At 35.3% G+C, this 19,113-nt stretch overlaps 1 protein-coding gene across 1 annotated transcript in view; it reads left to right on the forward strand.

Annotated features, from left to right (window-relative positions):
• The window catches only part of EYS (eyes shut homolog), a 1,577,782-nt gene extending 1,558,669 nt beyond the window's left edge, over positions 1–19,113 (forward strand). The window contains 9 exon segments of the mRNA XM_027604057.2: positions 10,042–10,114; positions 10,116–10,201; positions 15,378–15,556; positions 15,558–15,646; positions 15,648–15,697; positions 15,700–16,143; positions 16,146–16,338; positions 16,383–16,528; positions 16,531–19,113. Coding sequence (XP_027459858.2) covers positions 10,042–10,114; positions 10,116–10,201; positions 15,378–15,556; positions 15,558–15,646; positions 15,648–15,697; positions 15,700–16,143; positions 16,146–16,338; positions 16,383–16,528; positions 16,531–16,619 — 1,349 coding nt within the window. The 3' untranslated portion in view covers positions 16,620–19,113.

Raw genomic sequence — 19,113 nt, forward strand, 5'->3', positions numbered from 1 at the left:
TCCAACATTACATTAAAAGGATTATTCACCATGATCAAGTGGGATTTATTCCTGGGCTGCAGGGATGGTTCAATATCCACAATCAACATAATACAACACATTAATAAAAAAAAGGGTAAGAACCATATCGTCCTCCCAATTGATGCTTAAGAAGCATTTGACAAAATACGGCATCTTTTTTGATAAAAACCCTCAAGAAAGTAGGGATAGAAGGAACATACCTCAACATCATAAAGGCCCTACATGAAAGACCCACAGCTAACATCATCCTCAATTGGGAAAAACTGAGAGCTTTTCCCCTACAGTCAGGAACACAACAGGGATGTCCACTCTCATCACTGTTGTTCAAGATAGTACTGAAAGTCCTAACCTCAGCAATCAGACAACAAAAAGAAATAAAAGGCATCCAAATTGGCAAGGAAAATATCAAACTCACTCTTTGCAGATGATATGATACTCTAATAGAAAACCTGAAAGATGCCACCAAAAAATTGCTAGAACTGATACAGGAATTCAGCAAAGTCGCAGGATATAAAATCAATGTATAGAAATCTGTTGCATTTCTATACACCAGTAATAAAGCAGCAGAAAGAGAAATCAAGGAATTGATCCTATTTACAGGTGCACCAAGAACCATAAGATACCTAGGAATAAACCTAACCAAAGAGGTAAAAGATCTGTATGCTGAAAACTATAAAACACTATGAAAGAAATTGAAGAAGACACAAAAAAATGGAAAAACATTCCATGCTCATGGATTGGAAGAACAAACGCTGTTAGAATGTCTATACCACCCAAAGCAATCTACACATTCAATGCAATCCTGATCAAAATAACACGAGTATTTTTCAGAGAATTAGAACAAACAATCCTAAAATTTGTGTGGAACCAGAAAAGACACTGAATAGCCAAAGGAATGTTGAAAAAGAAAACCAAAGCTGGAGGCATCACAATTCTGGACTTCAAGCTCTATTATAAGGACATAATCATCAAGACAGTATGGTACTGGCACAAAAACAGACACACAGATCAATGGAACAGAATAGAGAACCCAGAAATGGACCTACAACTATATGGTCAACTAATCTCTGGCAAAATAGGAAAGAATATCCAATGGAAAAAAGACGTCTCTTCAACAAATGATGTTGGGACAACCAGACAGAAACATGCAGAAGAATGAAACTGGACCACTTTCTTACACCATACACAAAAATAAATTCAAAATGGATGAAAGACCTAAATGTAAGAGAGGAAACCATCAAAATCCTAAGGAGATTATAACTAGGCAATAACCTCTCTGACCTTGGCCACAGCAATTTCTAACCAGACACATCTCTAGAGGCAAGGGAAACAAAAGCAGAAATAAACATTGGGACCTCATCAAAATAAAAAGCTACTGCACAGTGAAAGAAACGATCAACAAAACTAAAAGGCAACTGATGGAATGGGAGAAGATATTTGCAAATAACATATTGGACAAAGAGTTAGTATCCAGAATCTATAAAAAAAAAAACTCATCAAAATCAAAACCCAAAAAATAAATAATCCAGTTAAATGGGCAGAGGACATGAAGAGACATTTCTCCAAAGAAGACATACAAATGGCTAACAGACATATGAAAAACTGCTCAACATCACTCATCATCAGGGAAGTACAAATCAAAACCACAATGAGATACCACCTCTCATCTGTCAGAATGGCTAAAATTAACAACTCAGGAAACAACAGATGTTGGAAAGCATGTGAAGAAAGGGAAAACACTGTTGGTGGGAATGCAAACTGGTACAACCACTCTGGAAAACAGTATGGAGGTCCCTCAAAAAGTTAAAAATAGAACTACCTTATGACCCAGCAATTGCACCACTAGGTATTTATCCCAAGGATACAAAAATAGTGATTCAAAGAGGCACATGCACCCCAATGTTTATAGCAGCACTGTTCACAATAGCCAAAATATGGAAAGAGCCCAAAAATGTCCATCAACTGATGAATGAATAAAGAAGATGTGGTGTATATGTATATGGTATGGAATATTACTCAGCCATCAAAAAGAATGAAATCTCGTCATTTGCAATAATGTGGATAGAAGTAGAGGGTATTACGCTAAGCAAAATAAGTCAGTCAGAGAAAGACACCTATATTATTTCATTCATGTGGAATTTAAGAAACAAAACAGATAAACATAGGGAAGGGAAGGAAAAATAAAATAAGAGAAAAACAGAGAGGGAGGCAAACCGTAAGACTCTTAACTATAGAGAACAAAGTGAGGATCGCTGGAGGGAAGGTGGGTGGGGGATGGGCTAAATGAGTGATGGGCATTAAGGAGGTCACTTGTTGGGATGAGCACTGGGTGTTATATGCAAGTGATGAATTGCTAAATTCTGCTTCTGAAACCAATACTATATATTTTTTTTAAATTCAAGGTCATAAAGATAATGAAAGACTGGAAATGCTCTAGATGAAAATACATTTAAAGAGACATGATGGGGTGCCTGGGTGGCTCAGTTGGTTAGGCGGTTGACTTCAGCTTAGGTCACAATCTCAGGGTCCTGGGATTGAGCCCCAAGTTGGACTCCCTGCTCAGCAGGGGTCTCTTCACCCTTTCCCTCTGCCCCTCCCCCTGCTCGTGCTCACTCTGTCTCTCAAATAAATAAAATCTTTAAAAAAAATTAAGAATAAAAAGGCATGACAACTCAGTGCAACATCTCATTTTAGATGTAATTTCATACTCTAGAAGAAAATATTATAAAGGGTATTTGTATCAACTAAAAAAACTAGAATATGAATGTCAGACAAAAGTATGGTATTAACATTACACTAATAACTGTACTGTGGTTATATATAAAGAGAATATCTATAAGTCGTTAGGTGCAAAGAGCCATGATGTGTGGAACTTACCCCCAAATGATTCAGAAAAAAAAAAAAAATCATATAGATAGCTAGATAGAGCTAGATAAAGGGGTTGAAAATTAGCAAAAGACAAATATGGGTACAATATTCTTTGTACTAGTTTTATTTCTTCGATTTTTAATAAGTTAAAAACTACTTCCAAACAAGAGAGTAAAAATAATTTTTAAAAGAATATGCAATAATTTGATTAAACTGGTAATTCTCTTCTCCTAGATTGGCTTAATATTGGTTTAATTTTGTACATTGTTTTCTTCCTTTGAGACATAATATTCTAAAATTCTTTAAACATTATTCACAGAGAATCTTCAGGCATAAATGTGTTTATTGGCAAGGTATTAAGTCAGAGGTTATTTGACTCACTGTGCAATGAGATTTGACTTTTCTGGTTGTTTCTGCTGAGGCCTCAAGGTTGAAAACAAAAGATGTCATATATACCCACAAGTCTAAAAAGAGTTTATAGACAATGAAATATCACTCTACACTTAAAACTTAAGAAATAGAGACAATACCAAATGCTGGTGAGAATATAGAGAAATTAGATCTCTCACACATTGCTGGTGAACTTGTATAGCCACTTTAGAAAATAGGTGGGTAGTTTCTTAAAAATTAAAATGTTGCTTGTTTTAGAAATCTATGGTTTCCCTAAATTAGATGGAGCATCATTGCAATCCAAATGTTTTTACTTCCCTAAGCAGCCCATTCTACTTTTTTTACCAGCTTGCACTGGCCTGGTGCCAGTCAATGCCACAGCTTTTAAACAGTGGTAAATATAAATATTAGTAATTTCTCAAGGAATCCTATTTATAATTAACAAGGTCATAAAAGTGATGGTCAGGATTGAAGTTTGTGTAATCTGGAAAATCACTTGAATTATTAGCTATTCTTCCTCTCAGAAAACTATCCCTTCTGTAACTGCCCCTCACACTGACCATCCCTGAGGCTGTTGGTCAGAACCCAGTAGATCATTTATCCAAGAAGAGGGGTGTTGGTGTTTTCTTCTTAGTTAACTACATTGATTAGTAAAATCTCCTAAAGATGACTCACTGTCAGAACAACTTTGTGTCGCTGAAAAACCTGGACTTTTCCCAAATTCTCCCTTTTTTCACGCCACAGTTCAAGTGCCCAGACTTTCATGAAGATTCCTATAGCTCTTAGCATGTTCCTCCCTTATGTCATTTGTTTTGCACTGTATTGTGTTACTGTTCTCTGGGAACCTGCCCTTGCTCTGCCAGCTACTAAAAGTGACCCAGGACAAGTTGCATAACATGTCTGATCCTCCATTTCCTTCTCACAAAGTAGAGGTGATAATAGATTTTACCTCAGTGTTTTTAGGATTAGGTGAGATTACACGGGGCTCTGTAGTTTGTAGTTTGCTATAAAATGTTAAGTATTATCACTTCCCATAACTGTATCTCTTCCCTTACCTCCCAGCCACCCAACACAAGTCATGCTGCCCTGACTCTCTGACCCACCACAGCCCTGCATGTTGGAGGCTGAGTTCCTCACCTGTGCCCATGCTGACATACTTTCATGTTAACCAGAAGGAAAGCACCTTCTCTGATGTTGTAGCTGAATGTACATTCAGTAGGAGACAAATGTACGTTATGTAGAAAGATTTGTTTCCTGTTTGAAAATAAGGATGTACTAAGGGTAACATGGAGTAATTGCAGCTTCAAAGTCCAAAGCCAGGAACATCATGACTGCTGTCCTGATTATATTACAAATTAAACAGTCCCTGGAAGTAAATGGCTACAAATAAAGCTATTGAGATTTCTCTACTGAAAAGATGATTTTGTCATTGTTCACTGTTGTAATGATGATATCCCAAAATCTAATATTGGACATAATCCATTAGTTGACTACCATATAGTATATGGTCCTCAAGGGATCTGAACTCCTGTTGCAGTTTCTTCTCCATGTCTCATTAAGTGCTTTTGTCTGGTTTGGCACCAGATCTTGTCTGAGTGACTTTAAAGTGAAGAAACCTGTCAAACACAAATATGAGCAGGTAATCAAAGTTAATATTATCAGTAGTGAGGTGGGCCTACATCATGTACCTCTTTCACGTGCACAGAATCATTTTCTGCGAAGATTTGTGGTATTTCTGATTTCCGCAAAGATTAAATGATTTGAACCTGGTCATGCAGAAACATCAGATGGATCTAAGTGGAAGGTCATCCTATAGAATACTGTCAAGGGTATGGAAAACAAGTAAGATAGAGAAACTGTTCCAGATTGAAGGAATCTGAAGAGACATGACAACCAATTTGCTGAAAGATCACACATGAGAAGGAAGAAAGACAGGAGTCCAAGATAGCTGCAAAGTTTTTATCCTGAGAAACTGGAAGGATAATGTCACCATTAACTAAAATGAAGAAGACTGTGGGAGGAACATATTTTTGGAGAAATGAGGAGCTCAGGTTGGGCACAGTTGAGATGCCTTTTAAACTTTCTCAAGGGAGTAGTTGAATAGGCTGATAATGATCTGGAAATCGATAATAGGTCAAGTGACAGAAGTCAGTAAGGAATATAGAAGATTTAAACAACATAATCAACAAGTTTGATATAATGAACAGAAAGAACACAGCACTTCCGGATACACATTCTTGTCAAAAACATCCAAAACATTTACAAATATTAACTATGTTCTAGGCCATAAGACAAGTCTCAATAAATACCAAGAGAATGATACTATATAAACATTTACAGGCTTGCAGAAAGCTATAATTCAGAGGAAAAACAAGTTAATCCTCCCTGACCATCAGTAACAGGTAGCACTAGGTCTTATAATGATCAGTTTAATCTTCACCTTTGAGGCTTTTGTTTTGCTTTGGGTTTTTAATTTGCTGTACCTGAGCTTATTTTTGAGGTGTTTAAAAAGTCATTTTGTCCAATAAACACAAAAGGTAGTTTTAAAAAAAAAGGTGTATAATGAAAACAATAAGGAAAATAATTTTTATTTATTATTTTTAAAGATTTTATTTATTTTTTGACAGAGAGAGACACAACAAGAGAGGGAACACAAGCAGGGGGAGTGGGGGAGGGAGAAGCAGGTTTCCCACTGAGCAGGGAGCCCGATGCGGGGCTTGATCCCAGGACCATGTGATCATGACCTGAGCCGAAGGCAGACACTTAACGACTGAGCCACCCAGGGGTCTCGGAAAATAATTTTTAATAATTACTTTGAAATAATTCTTAACTTACAGAAAAGTTGCTGTAATAAAAAGAATTCCTATATCTCTTTCCCCCATACTCTCTAATTCTTTATTGCATTTTCTTCTCTGTGTCACACACACATGCCCATGCAGCATTTATCATTAGTAGTCTTTTTCTGAACCTTTTAAGAGCAATCTAAAGATGTGATGCCTCATCGTTTCTAAACATCCTTGTGGTTATTTCCCCAAAATGAAAGGCTATTCTCTTATATAACCAACACACAAACCTCCAGATCAGGAAATTAACATTGGTACAACACTACCATCCAACTCATAGACCAGATTCAAATGTCCTCAACTGCCCCAACAATGTGTTTATTCATTTTGATCCAGGATGCCCTCTAGGGATGTATGCATTTGGTTGTCATGTCTCTTCAGATTCCTTCAATCTGGAACAGTTTCTCTATCTTACCTGTTTTCCATATCTTTGACAGTATTCTATAGGATCATCTTTCACTTAGATCCGTCTGATGTTTCTGCATGACCAGGTTCAAATCATTTAATCTTTGCAGAAATACAGAAATACCACAAATCTTTGCAGAAAATGATTCTGTGCACGTGAAGAGGTACATGATGTAGGCCCATCTCACTACTGATAATATTAACTTTGAAACAAAGAGTTTGTTTCCTGCTTTGGAAGACAGAGATAGTGTCTTCCTTCAGGGCAAAGAGCAGGCATGCTCACTGCCAATTATAAAAGACTTAGACCTCTAAGCTCAGATTTCCTTTTTAAGCAATACACAATATCAATTGTTTCCTCTCACATTTTTCTAAGAGAATAGGGGTTCCTGGAACTGACAAAAAAAAAATTCTGATACTCTTGTTACTGCTTTGCTGTAATAAACTGTCCTTTGTCTCTGACCCAGGTGTTTCATGTTTTCTGCAATTATCTATGAAATGTGGCAGGCTCTTATTAGCTTACCAGTAGGTAAAATCTCAAACACATCACAATTTTTAACAATGTGATCTGGCCCCATAACCTCTTTGACCTTCTTTTTTAAAAATCTCCCCTTCTTGGGGCACCTGGATGGCTCAGTGGGTTAAGCGTCTATCTTCAGCTCAGGTCATGATCCCGGGTCCTGGGATCAAGCCCTGAGCGGCTTCCTGCTCAGCAGGGAGCCTCCTTCTCCCTCTACCGCTCCCCCAGCTTGTGTCTGCGCTCTCTCTCTGTCAAATAAATAAATAAAATCTTAAGAAAAATAAAAATAAAACTCTCCCCTTCTTTATTGCCCCTTCAGTCACACTTCCCTTCTTCCTGTTCCTTGATCATGTCAAGAAACTTCCCACCTCATGGGCCTTGCATCCATTTTCTCTCTCCCCATAGATCCACAGAGGTCATTTATTCAACTCTGTGAGATCTTTATTCTAATATCACCTTCCTTGACTCCACAGGCATACATCCTAATTTTTCTCTTTAGGACGTATCAACATCTAACATATCATACCACTACATACCGTTTTAGGCTAAAATACAAAACACTGACAACACCAACTGCTGACAAGGGTGTAGAGCAGCGGGAACTCTTATTCATTGCTAATGGGAATGTGAAATGGTGTAGCCACTTTGGTAGAGACTTGGACAATTGGAAAGATGTTATAAACATCTTTCATAATTGCCAAAACTAGGAAGAAACCAGGATATCCTTCAGTAGAAAAATGAATAAATTAAGCTGTGGTGCATCCATACAATGGGATATTATTCAGCACTAAAAGAAATAAGCTATGAAGAAATGAGATATGAAGACCTGGAGGAACCTTAAAATGCAAGTTACTGAAGAAAAGCCAAGCTGAAAGGGCTACATGCTATGTGATTCCAACTATATGACATGCTGGAAAAGGCAAAACTATGAAGACAATAAAAATATTGGTGATTAACAGGGGTTGGGGAGGAAAGGGGAGGGAAAAATGGGTGAAGCACAGAAGATTTTTAGGACAGTAAAGCTATTCTGTATGATACTCTAATGGTAGATACATGCCATGATACATTTGTCACAATCCACAGAACATACACTGAAAATGACACTTAGTGTAAGCCATGGACTTTGGATGATAATAATATGTTAGTATAGGTTCATCAACTGTACACTTACAACTCTGTAGCAGGATGTTGATAGTGAAGAGGTTATATATGTGGGGTGGGGGCTGGGGAGTATATGGAAACTGTACTTTCTGTTTGGTTTTCCTGTGAACCTAAAACTTCTCTAAAGATGGTTTATTTTTAAAAATACTGTGCGTTTAGAAGAAGTAATAGGCAAAATATGCTAACATCAGAGTCTCAAGATAGATAGTTGAGTGAAAAAAATAATAATTATTTTTTAAATGATTTATTGATTTGAGAGAGCGCACACGCATGCAAGCTCAAGCAGGGGGAAGGGCAGAGGGAGAGGGAGAGAAAGAATCTCAAGCAGTCTCCTTGCTGAGCATGGAGCTTGATGCAGGCCTAGATCTCATGACCCCTGAGATCATGGCCTGAGCCGAAACCGAGTCAGACATTTAAGTGACTGAAACATCCAGGTGCCCTAAAAGTAAATACATTATGCATAGTTTGTATATAGTATGGTTTCTTTTATGTGAAATAAGTCAGGTGCTAGATATAGACACACATCAAGTGTATGTGCATCAGAAAATAAAGTCTGGCTACATATTCAATAAACTCTTTACAGTGGTTCATGGGAATTAAGAGAGGAAATAGAACAATGGAATTTCATCTTTTTTACTTTACTTTCTTCCATACTGTTTAAATGTCTTATAATGAATATGCATTACTTTAGTAATATTTACAAACACAATTCTAAAAGGACTCTCACTTTAACTATCCCTGTATTCTTAAACCTTAATTCAATGTTTATGAAAATATGGTCCAAGTAACACCTATGTCAGAAACACCTGGGTCTTTATTAAAATTTACTTCCCAGATTCCATCTCAGCTTTATTAAGGGTCTGGTCTAGGAACAAGATATAAGACTTTACACTGTTAGGAATCATACTGGGTGATTCCAACCTCTTCCATTTTGAACTACAATAAGTCACAATGAATGATGTATTGCTGAATAATCAGCAAATGCCAACACCTCTTGGATAAACACCTACCAGTTGCATATCAATCTGAAAGTGAAGAACAACAGTTAGTTACAGTCCTGGTCTAAAGGGAGAAAAGGCAAAATAACTAGGTCAGTGGTTCAAGACATGTGGTGAACCAACATATACTCTAAGAAGCACTGTCATATAAAATGAGGCACAAAGAATCTATAGAGATAAAGGCTGCCAAATGTTCAGAACTTCCCTTCTTCCCTTCATAAACACACAGAAGCAACAAGTAATATCTGAGGGACTATAAATCTATATAATGATTCTACTTCAATTCATGTTGAAATGAATTTATTCAGATTTAACATGAAAGAAAACCCAGAGGTTAGTATTTTCTGAAGAGATATGATCACTTTAATCTTATCTTGATTTGATTACACTCTACATTTTAATCAGAAATATAGAAACTAAAGAATAATTCATATAGTGATGTCTTCTACCTCCCACAATTGGAATCATCTTTTTGAAAGCATTGTTAATGTTAAGCATTCCCAAGAATTTCTATTTCTTGAGATAAGAATAAAACATTCTCAGAATCTATGCATCTGATGCCTCTCTATAATATAATACAGAGCAGAGGGTCTGTGCCTCACAGTACCAGCCAAAAGGAGCATAGTTACCACAAGTAATAGGTGGCTTTTCAATAATTGGCTCCATTAATTAATCCTACGGTTAGTGGGATTAGAACAGATTTACCATGGTTCAATGTATTTAGCGAGGAACAACTCTTGGAAGATAAGGTAAGTTCTTAAATGATAAAATTATGTAACTTTACTGTATTTATGAGCAGTACTGTTTTCTTAACTCATTTTGTTGTTGTTGTTGTTAGTTTTATCTATAAGTGATCCATCTTTCAGAAGCCATGAATTATCCTGGATGTCTTTTGCTTCCTTCCGTTTTCGAAAAGACACATATTCAATTGCAGTTTCAACCTCTTTCTGCAGATGGCATCTTATTTTATGTTGCACAACACTTAAAAGCACAATCAGGTAAAGTTGGCAGGATGTTTGGGGGAGGAAATCCTAACGAATTCCCAGTAGTCTATTAAGTAATGTGTAATGGAGTATTTTTATTTTTTTAAGTCACTGAGCCTATAAAAAATGTACATACTTGATACTTGTATGTTCTATCATTGCAAGTATATGTTTATGAACTGACTCTCTAAATATAAATTTTAATAAAATAGCAAGAGATTTAGAATTAAAGTTAGCAAAAACCAAATATAGTATATTCTCAACTGTATAACAGTCCTATCACAAAAGAGGTTGAAGCCAAGCATAATAGTCCTATGTCAAAAGGAACAAAATATGTATATAAAAGATAAAGGAAAGGAAGGCATGATTGATATATTTCCAGTAAATCCATCCACATTTATAGCTCCAAAAATTTTCTTTAAGCTATTCAATATATTGTCTAAATAGTAAACCTAGGATTCACAGTCCAAAATAAGTTTGTAAAAATATGTTTAACTATAAGAGTAGCACAATTATTGCAAAACAATATGAAATAAAAATATCCATGTAGTATATTGCAGTTTAAAAATTGTTTTTTAGTTTTTATTATCTTACTCTTGATTTCCATTTTCATGTATCTTTCTCCAGAATTTTGATGAAGACATTTGCATTTATAGTTACATTTTTATTGCAAAATATTTATAAATTTTACATTTGGCTTTTCTTTCATCTTGTTTCTCAGAAAATGAAATTTAATATTGGGAAATAATTAAATCAGTTTTTTTCCCCATAGTCAACATAAATGGTACCCTGATTTTCGCAGTCTAATCTAAGTAGCTCTTTTGAAGATGTCTTAATATGCTGCTAAATGATTAGAATATCATTTCCATGTTTCCATCTCAATGCACTGGTGAAATACCTTTAAAATAATTTCAAGGAGAAAAGATAATTTCAAATAAAAAAAAGATAACATGATTGAACTACAAAATATACCTTAGAAGAGATTTGTTTTCCTGAGATTTGATGTTTCATTTTAAATTCATGATTAAATCTCCCTGTGAAAATGCCAAATTAAAGAATTGTATACAAATGGAAAATTTCTACTTCTAAATCAAGAGACATTAAAAAACAATCAGCTTTAGTTATGTTGCTCATTAAAAAACTCAGGATTAACCTTTGCATGATAAGAGCATAAAATCAAGATTTTGGATCAAGATTAATTTGGAACTACACTGGCAAAGAATGTTGTACTGTAGCTTTATAATTAGTGTACTAGATACCTATTTATGTTTACATATGTAAAAGAAAAAGCTAATACACATTAACACATACATATAGGAGTCCAAGAGCATATTTTTCTTACATCTGTTATTAAATGGCACTGCATTTCAATTCATGTCAGTCAAGATTTTCCTTTTTTCTGCCTCAGACACTGTTTACAAAGAGAGATGAAAATAGATATATTAGTTTCATGTCATGGTTGTTGCTACATTTGACACTTATGTAAGGAAATCATGAAAACTTTAAAATATTAAAAACCTAAGCTTTACATTCTCAGACTTAGATTAACCTAAAGGTATTTATCAGATGAAAAGCATAAACTTATTTATTAGCGTTCAGTTACTGTAATGAAGTGGTAAAGGATGTTTCATTTATTTATGGTTGCATAAAATACAAGTGATTTCTTGTACTTTGTACCTTCTTTAAGAGTTATGTCTGATGTAAACATTAACTAAGACTCATAGCTGATTCTCGCTGAGAGAAGCTTTTAGTAAAAAATGCTCACTTAACACACAATGTAAAAAAATAAATTTAGACATCAAAAGCCAGTTAAGTTTTCATATGTGAAAAGCCGAATTTTCTGTTAACAAGGTATCTCTATCTCTTTAGAGGTTAATAATTTTAATAATCTCAAATAATATAAAATTACAACAAAATAATTTCGAAATTATCTTCAGTGATTTTAGCTCTTTGATTTTGGAAAGAGATTTTAAAGAAATAAACCCTTGGCACCTGTTTATCCATTGCTGTTAAGTATTTTATACCTTAAAGTGAGTGTTTTTATACATAAAAGGTATCAATATTATATTAAGCACAAATTAATCACAGACAGCCTGAATTCATCTTGATATAGTTATAATCCTCATTAATATGTTTTTTAAAAAGCCTGGTCATCCACAATGTAACTAATGTTAAAGCATATTCAAACAGTGCAAGATAAGTAAGTATTACCTTCGCTTTCCTTTTTGGGAGATAAAAGTGTATAAAATTTCCCTAATACACTTCTTCTATAGTCCCTTCACGAATGTTAGATCTTAAAAGGTTGCTTTGATCTCTGATGCATGGCTGGGGTGGAGGTGAGGGGTGGGGGGCAGTGGCAGCACAGATGAGGGAGGGAGGGCCCTAGACATGGTTAAACAGGCATTAAATAGCCAAGGTAAATTCATTTATGATCTTCATTCCATTTCTGAGCTCAGTTTCTTAGAAGGACTGTCCACTAGAAGTCAACTTCTAACATATACTTACCCTAATGCCAGTCTCTACTCATGACCCATGACTACAGCCAGGGCCCATATTCTAGTCTCTAAAATAAAGGTTTGCATGACAAAATCTGCTAATACAGTTACAAGAGCAATTTTAGCTTCCAGGGACACAGAGGGGGAAAAGAAAAACACCTCTTTTTGGGTCAATTCTTCACAAGACAAGAATGTACCAGCAAAACTGTGTTAAAATAAGCCTTCCTTGGCAGAAGCTATTCCCTTTGCTCTTAGAGTTGGAAACTTGACCAGTGATTTTATAGATCACAGCTTTAGCTTTCCTAATCATTTTTTAGATACTTTATATTCCAATTGTAGCCCTTCACTATAACACTGTTTACCATAGGACACTCTATGAGACAAGGAGCAGGAGAAACTTCTTCCATAATCTGGTGAGAGAATTTGTGTCCACTTAGAGGCCGCAAAGTATATTCAGAGTGTTATACATTTTTAAAACTTAGTATCAATTATGTTTCATTGTTCTAGTTTCTTATGGTACAAAAATTTAGATGATTCAGTCCACATTTAATTTTCTTTTATATAACCTAAAAGTTTGCAAATGGTGCTTCTCTCTCTTTAGACTTAAAATACTGTTCATGTTAGAAAATATATGAATAAAGCGAATTTCTTCCTTTTGTTGAGATTTTTTTTTAATTTGCTCATCATTACAGGAAAAAGATGTTTTAGTTCTTGCTTTCAGCCTCAAGCTAGTATTTGAGAAATACTCTGAGTCCTCTCACCCCACAACTATACAAAGGTGATTTCTTAACTCAACAATTGTTTATTTAGCATCTAATTATGTGCCAGGAACTGTGCTCGGTGCTGGAGATCAACTGTTGGGCCAAATCAGACACAGACCCTATTCTCATCAAGTTTACAAGCTAGTGGATGAGGCAGCTGTTAATCAAATAGTCACAGATGTAATGGCAGATTATGTTCACTAGAAATTCTCTGAGGAAAATGATTTATGAGAACTATACTTTGCATGGACTCATATAGTTTTCTCAAGTGGAAATCATAGGTGTAGGGCTGTAGAACTGCTAAGTCTCCCACCATTCTCCCACTGGTCTGAAGTGGACCACAAGGGTGAACAGAAGAAAAGGACACTATTTGTGGGAGGGAGGTGAGGTAGTGTGGCACTGCCCAAGGAGAAAAGGAAGCAACAGTAGCATGTGCCAAGAAACATCCTTGGATAAGAAAAGAAATTTTTATTGGTTGTGAAATGTTAGGGAGAAAGGAAAATGCTGTCTTAAGGAAGATAATGTCCATACTTTGCTAACCTCTTACATTGAAGGGCTGCATTCTTTTTCTAGGCACAGAAAGTTGCATTTACTTTTCCTCTGAATGCCTCACTGCAACTTCATGCACATGCTGGATCATATTTGTTCAGATTTGTTTGCAGATGACTGTCTAATTTTAAAATGAGATAAATATTGTGAAGGAGAGAATCATGGTGCAATTAAAGTACTAAAAGAAACAAACCTGACCAACTTTGGGGAATCAAGGAACGCTTCTCCGAGGAAGTGGCGTTTGATCTCAGACCTAAAGGATAGTAGATGAGGTGGAATGGGGATCTGGTGGAGTGTTCCAAGAAAATGAAAACGTGAACAAAGGTTCTGAGCCAAGAACAAAGTCAGTGTTACTGGAGTAAAGAGAGTAGAGGAAGAGGGAGAATACACTCCAGGTAAAGCTAGAGAAAGGGGCTGAAAACCTCCAGAGCCTCTATAGATGTTAAGGATTTTAGGCTCTTATCAACAACAGTGAATGCCATTAAAGGGTAGTATAATGACCAGATCTTTTCATTTGAAAAGATCATTTTAGCTTCAGTGTAGATTCTAAAATCAATTAGAAAGGAAGGCTCCAGCAATAGATTAAGATAGAGATGACAGTAAACCTAATGAAGGTGGCATAAACAGATAGAATAAGAAGTTTACAGTGAACTAAAATGCTAGTAAATCTGTTTCATTAGAGACCTATCTTTGATAGACTGATTATTGTGGAACAAAAAAACATATGGAATCAGGGATCAAACCTAAATTTTTGAAGAACTGGAGGACGAGGGAGTGACTCACTGAGTTTGGAAAGACTGGAAGATGCCAGATGTATCAGAGGAAGTTCACAAACTGAGATATGAACTTTGGGATTTGATGTGCCTTTAAAACATCCAAGCAGAGATCTCAACTAGGGATTTGTGTAGTTGTAGACAGAACTTGATGCCAAGGCCATGGCTGAAACCTTGGAGAGCACGTAAGAGGTGTTCATGGCACCTGTATTAACTGCTCTGAATTCTTTCTTACTTCCTCATTCTCTTTCAAAAACAGAATCAGCAGCTTGGAGTAAAACATCTAAGTTACTAATTTTTACACATTCATCCTTAACCATACAAAATCATTAAAGGAAAACCTCACTCTAAGTACCACAATACTCAGTGTGAAATATTTACAACTAGGAAAAACTTATGTGGCCAATTCCTGAATAATACAAGATATATGTATGAAATACATACACATATATTTTTAATCTCTAAATGGAAACAAAATTCTCTAACGTTATTGTGATTGAGACTATTGCTTTTTTTCCCAAAACCAGAACTTACTCAAATGGCCAAAAGGGCAAGAGTTTTTAATGTAGCAACATTTTACCGTTACTAATTAACTGGTTTTCTTTCTCAACAGGTGATTTTTTATGTATCTCCTTAGTAAATGGCTCTGTTCAACTTCGCTACAACCTTGGTGACAGAACTATCATTCTAGAAACTCTCCAAAGAGTAACGACTAATGGAAGTACTTGGCATGTGACTAAAGCAGGAAGAGTTGGTGCAGAAGGCTACCTGGATCTGGATGGGATAAATGTTAACAGAAAAAGCCAATGCTAAAATGAGCTCCCTGGACACAAATACCGACTTCTATATTGGAGGAGTGTCATCCTTAAATCTTGTAAATCCTGTCAATAGCAAGTGAACCTACAGGTTTTCACGGCTGTGTCCGAGAAGTTATTTAAATAATCAAGAACTACAGTTAACCGAATCAGGAGCAAAAGGCAGTTCAAATGTAGGTGACTGTGATGGGACACCCTGTGGGTACAAGGTGCGCAGAAATAGGGGTGAATGTATGGTAAATGGCACAACTTTTTCTTGCAGATGTTTGCCACATTGGGCTGGAAATACATGTGACCAGTCTGTGCACTGTTTGAATAATCTTTGTCTTCACCAATCTCTATGTATACCTGATCAGTCATTTTCTTACACTTGTTTGTGTGCTTTGGGTTGGGTGGGAAAGTATTTTGAAAACAAAACTTCATTTTCAACTGCAAAATTTATGGGTAATTCTTACATTAAATACATTGATCCAGATTACAGAAGGAGAAACCTTCAGTTCACTACCATATCCTTAAATTTCAGTACTACTGAAACAGAAGTCTTAATTGTATGGATAGGAAATGCTCAAATGAAGAAAATGATTTTCTGGTCATTGGGCTCCATAATCAGTCCTTGAAAATAGCAGTTAACTTAGGAGAAAGCATTTCTGTGCCTATGACCTAGAACAATGGCACATTCTGTCATAATAAATGGCACCATGTAAGAGTAATTCAAAATCAGACTCTTATTAAGGCCTACCTAGATGACTAGGTAATTCTAATTCTAGAATTAGATTAATTACCTAGATGACTAGGTAATCTAATTCTGAGGATATTGACCCACACAAAAAATTTGTTGCTCTAAACTATGATGGCATTAGTTATCTAGGGGGCTTTGAATATGGCCAAAAGGTAAATAAAGTGACTCAAGAGATTTTTAAAAGAGATCTTGTTGGCAAAATTAAAGATGTATTTTTTTTCAGGATTCACAAAGAATTGAGCTAATTAAATCAGAGGAATACAATGTTTTTAATGGAGATGAACAAAATTATACAAACTAGTACTTGTGATTTTAGTTTACAAAATATATATGTAAATGTTAGTTATTTCGATACTCATTTCTTTGGCACATTGTAGTCTAAATGCTAACACATTTTTTATAAGATTATAAAATATAGCTAAAGAAATGATTTTGGTTGTTTTCCTACATCCAATATATCTGTAAATATGTTGATTCCAAAGTTTTCACTCCATTTAGTGTTTGCACATCTATGAATTGTTCTTAAGTAAAATTTAGGTGGGATAAATGATACAAAGAAAAATAAAATAAAAAAGCAAATTAACCATAGGAAAAATAAAAATCATATAAGAAAAATATATAACCATATTCTTTTGCATGGCTCAGCTATGATTATTTACATGATTGCAATAATGTGAAATTTAAATATGGACTTAAACCAAAAGTTTTTCCATGAATGTGGGAAGGTAGAAGGTGGAGGAAAGGAGAGTTGGCTGGTGAGGGTTAAACACTTACCATCCACAGTAAGACATTAATAGTTACAGTTTTTGCAACTTTTTTTAAAGCATATAACACGTCACAAATATGAAGGCAAATATCCTAAGAAATGGCTAAAAGAATCGAAAATAGTTACCTCTGGAGAGTAGTGCAAACACTGTTGGGTTTTGTTATAAACCTTATGGACTTACTTTTTAAACCATCGAATTATATAACTGATCAAATATAAAAGCTAAACTTTATTTACATTTAACTTTTCAAGTCTACAAGTCTCAAAATTGGGCATAAAGCAGGTTCTGAATCATGTCATTGAAAAGTTGTCATACTGATTCTATCTCTACCATTCAAAGCATTAACTTGTGAAAGTCCGTTTTACCCAACCACCGTTATTAATATAACTGTGAATAGGATTTTCTCTCCCCACCCCACTCCACCACTGCAGATGAGAAGGTAGTTACTGCTGCTGTTATTTAGCATTTTTAGAGTTTAATATTTATGATAATTTGGCCACTAAGAAAGCTACTGACACCACCACTGACAGAATGCAGTAATAGGGAGGACTATGTGGAGAAAAAAATTATCTTGGTATAAGCAACGTGTAAAGTTTGAAAGGAAAAATACATAATTATCTTATTAAATGGAGAAGAGAGTTTACAAATAAAAGGACTGGTGCATGGTTAACGTCTCAATGCTATTAAGCAGAATTTGGCATGTGCAGGGTCCAGTCTGTATAAAGAAACCAGGTAAGTAATTTATTATTTGAAGGATTTTAGATTTGGGGGGGGGGTTGTTTCTGCCACCATTGCAATCAGAATGCTGTAGATGCCCTTGGAGGGCCCCAGAACTCAAGTTAAGAACTTTGGCACCACTCAATGGGACACAAATTGCCCCCAGGTGTATTCAATTAGAAAACGTGAGCAAAGATATAATGTAAAACTGCAGAATATTCTCTATATAGATTCAAAGTAGTTTTTTTTTTTTTAAACAGAAACCATGCAAGAAAACTCTGTCCAATATTTGCTGAAAAACTGTGACCTAAATTTGTTTTGGTCCATACTGTTTAACTTTGGTGATATTAAAATCATAACTGCTCTTAAATTGTTTTGATGGCTGATAATTAGATCTAACTTTAAAGATACACATTTTATGTATAGAGGCAAGAAAGTTGTTCTATGTAAGGCTACCAAAGCTTCAGTGAACCACACCCCCATCACAGCAGGCTACATGTTCTCTCATAATAAACGCAGAGCACCTATCCTTAAAGCAGCGCTTCCCAACGTTTGAGGGGACCCCTGGAAGCCCATAAATCTTCTGGGGATCTACAGAGTACTTCTTTTCTCAATGACAATTCCATGTGAAGCCAGATTTTCTTCATGTATTTCAAACAAAATGACATACTGCGAAACACTGAATGCAGAAGCATATAAGAGAATCCCCGTCTTAAGTCAGACTTCAGATGTGCAAAAAGGAAAACAATGACAATCTAAGTTTAGTGTAAGTTATTTTTCATACAAATGTCACATTAACGTAATAGGTAGATTACTGTCAAATAAACATTTTTTTAAATTGTAACATTTAATTTCTAAATTGCTAAATGATATAATCCATAAATATTTAGGGTTCCCAGTAATTTTTTAGATTAAAAAATTGGGTCCTGAACCCAAAGTTTGAGAATTACTGCTTTTGAGCTGCTTCTGACAGCTGCACTTTCACATTAAGATGTGACAGCTTGTCTTCTACACTACACTGCAAGCTCCAAGAGACTGGAGGCTAGCTAATGGTAAGAACTTAAAACTGCTACCTAGCAATTTCCTGTAAGTCAAAATGACTTGGTGAAAATCTAAAATTTCATGTGAATTATCACTATTCATTTTTGCTATCCTTGGGATGACAGCGTTGAAGATTTCCTATGATATGCTTCTCCAAAACAAAAATTGATACAGAATAACTTTGTTACAATGCTTCTGAAAGTATTGAATGTAAACATGTTTTATTTATTTTAAAGATTTTTATTGATTTGACAGAGAGAGACATAGCGA

This window comes from Zalophus californianus, chromosome 7 (genome assembly GCF_009762305.2).
Source record: "Zalophus californianus isolate mZalCal1 chromosome 7, mZalCal1.pri.v2, whole genome shotgun sequence".
NCBI classification, from domain to species: domain Eukaryota; kingdom Metazoa; phylum Chordata; class Mammalia; order Carnivora; family Otariidae; genus Zalophus; species Zalophus californianus.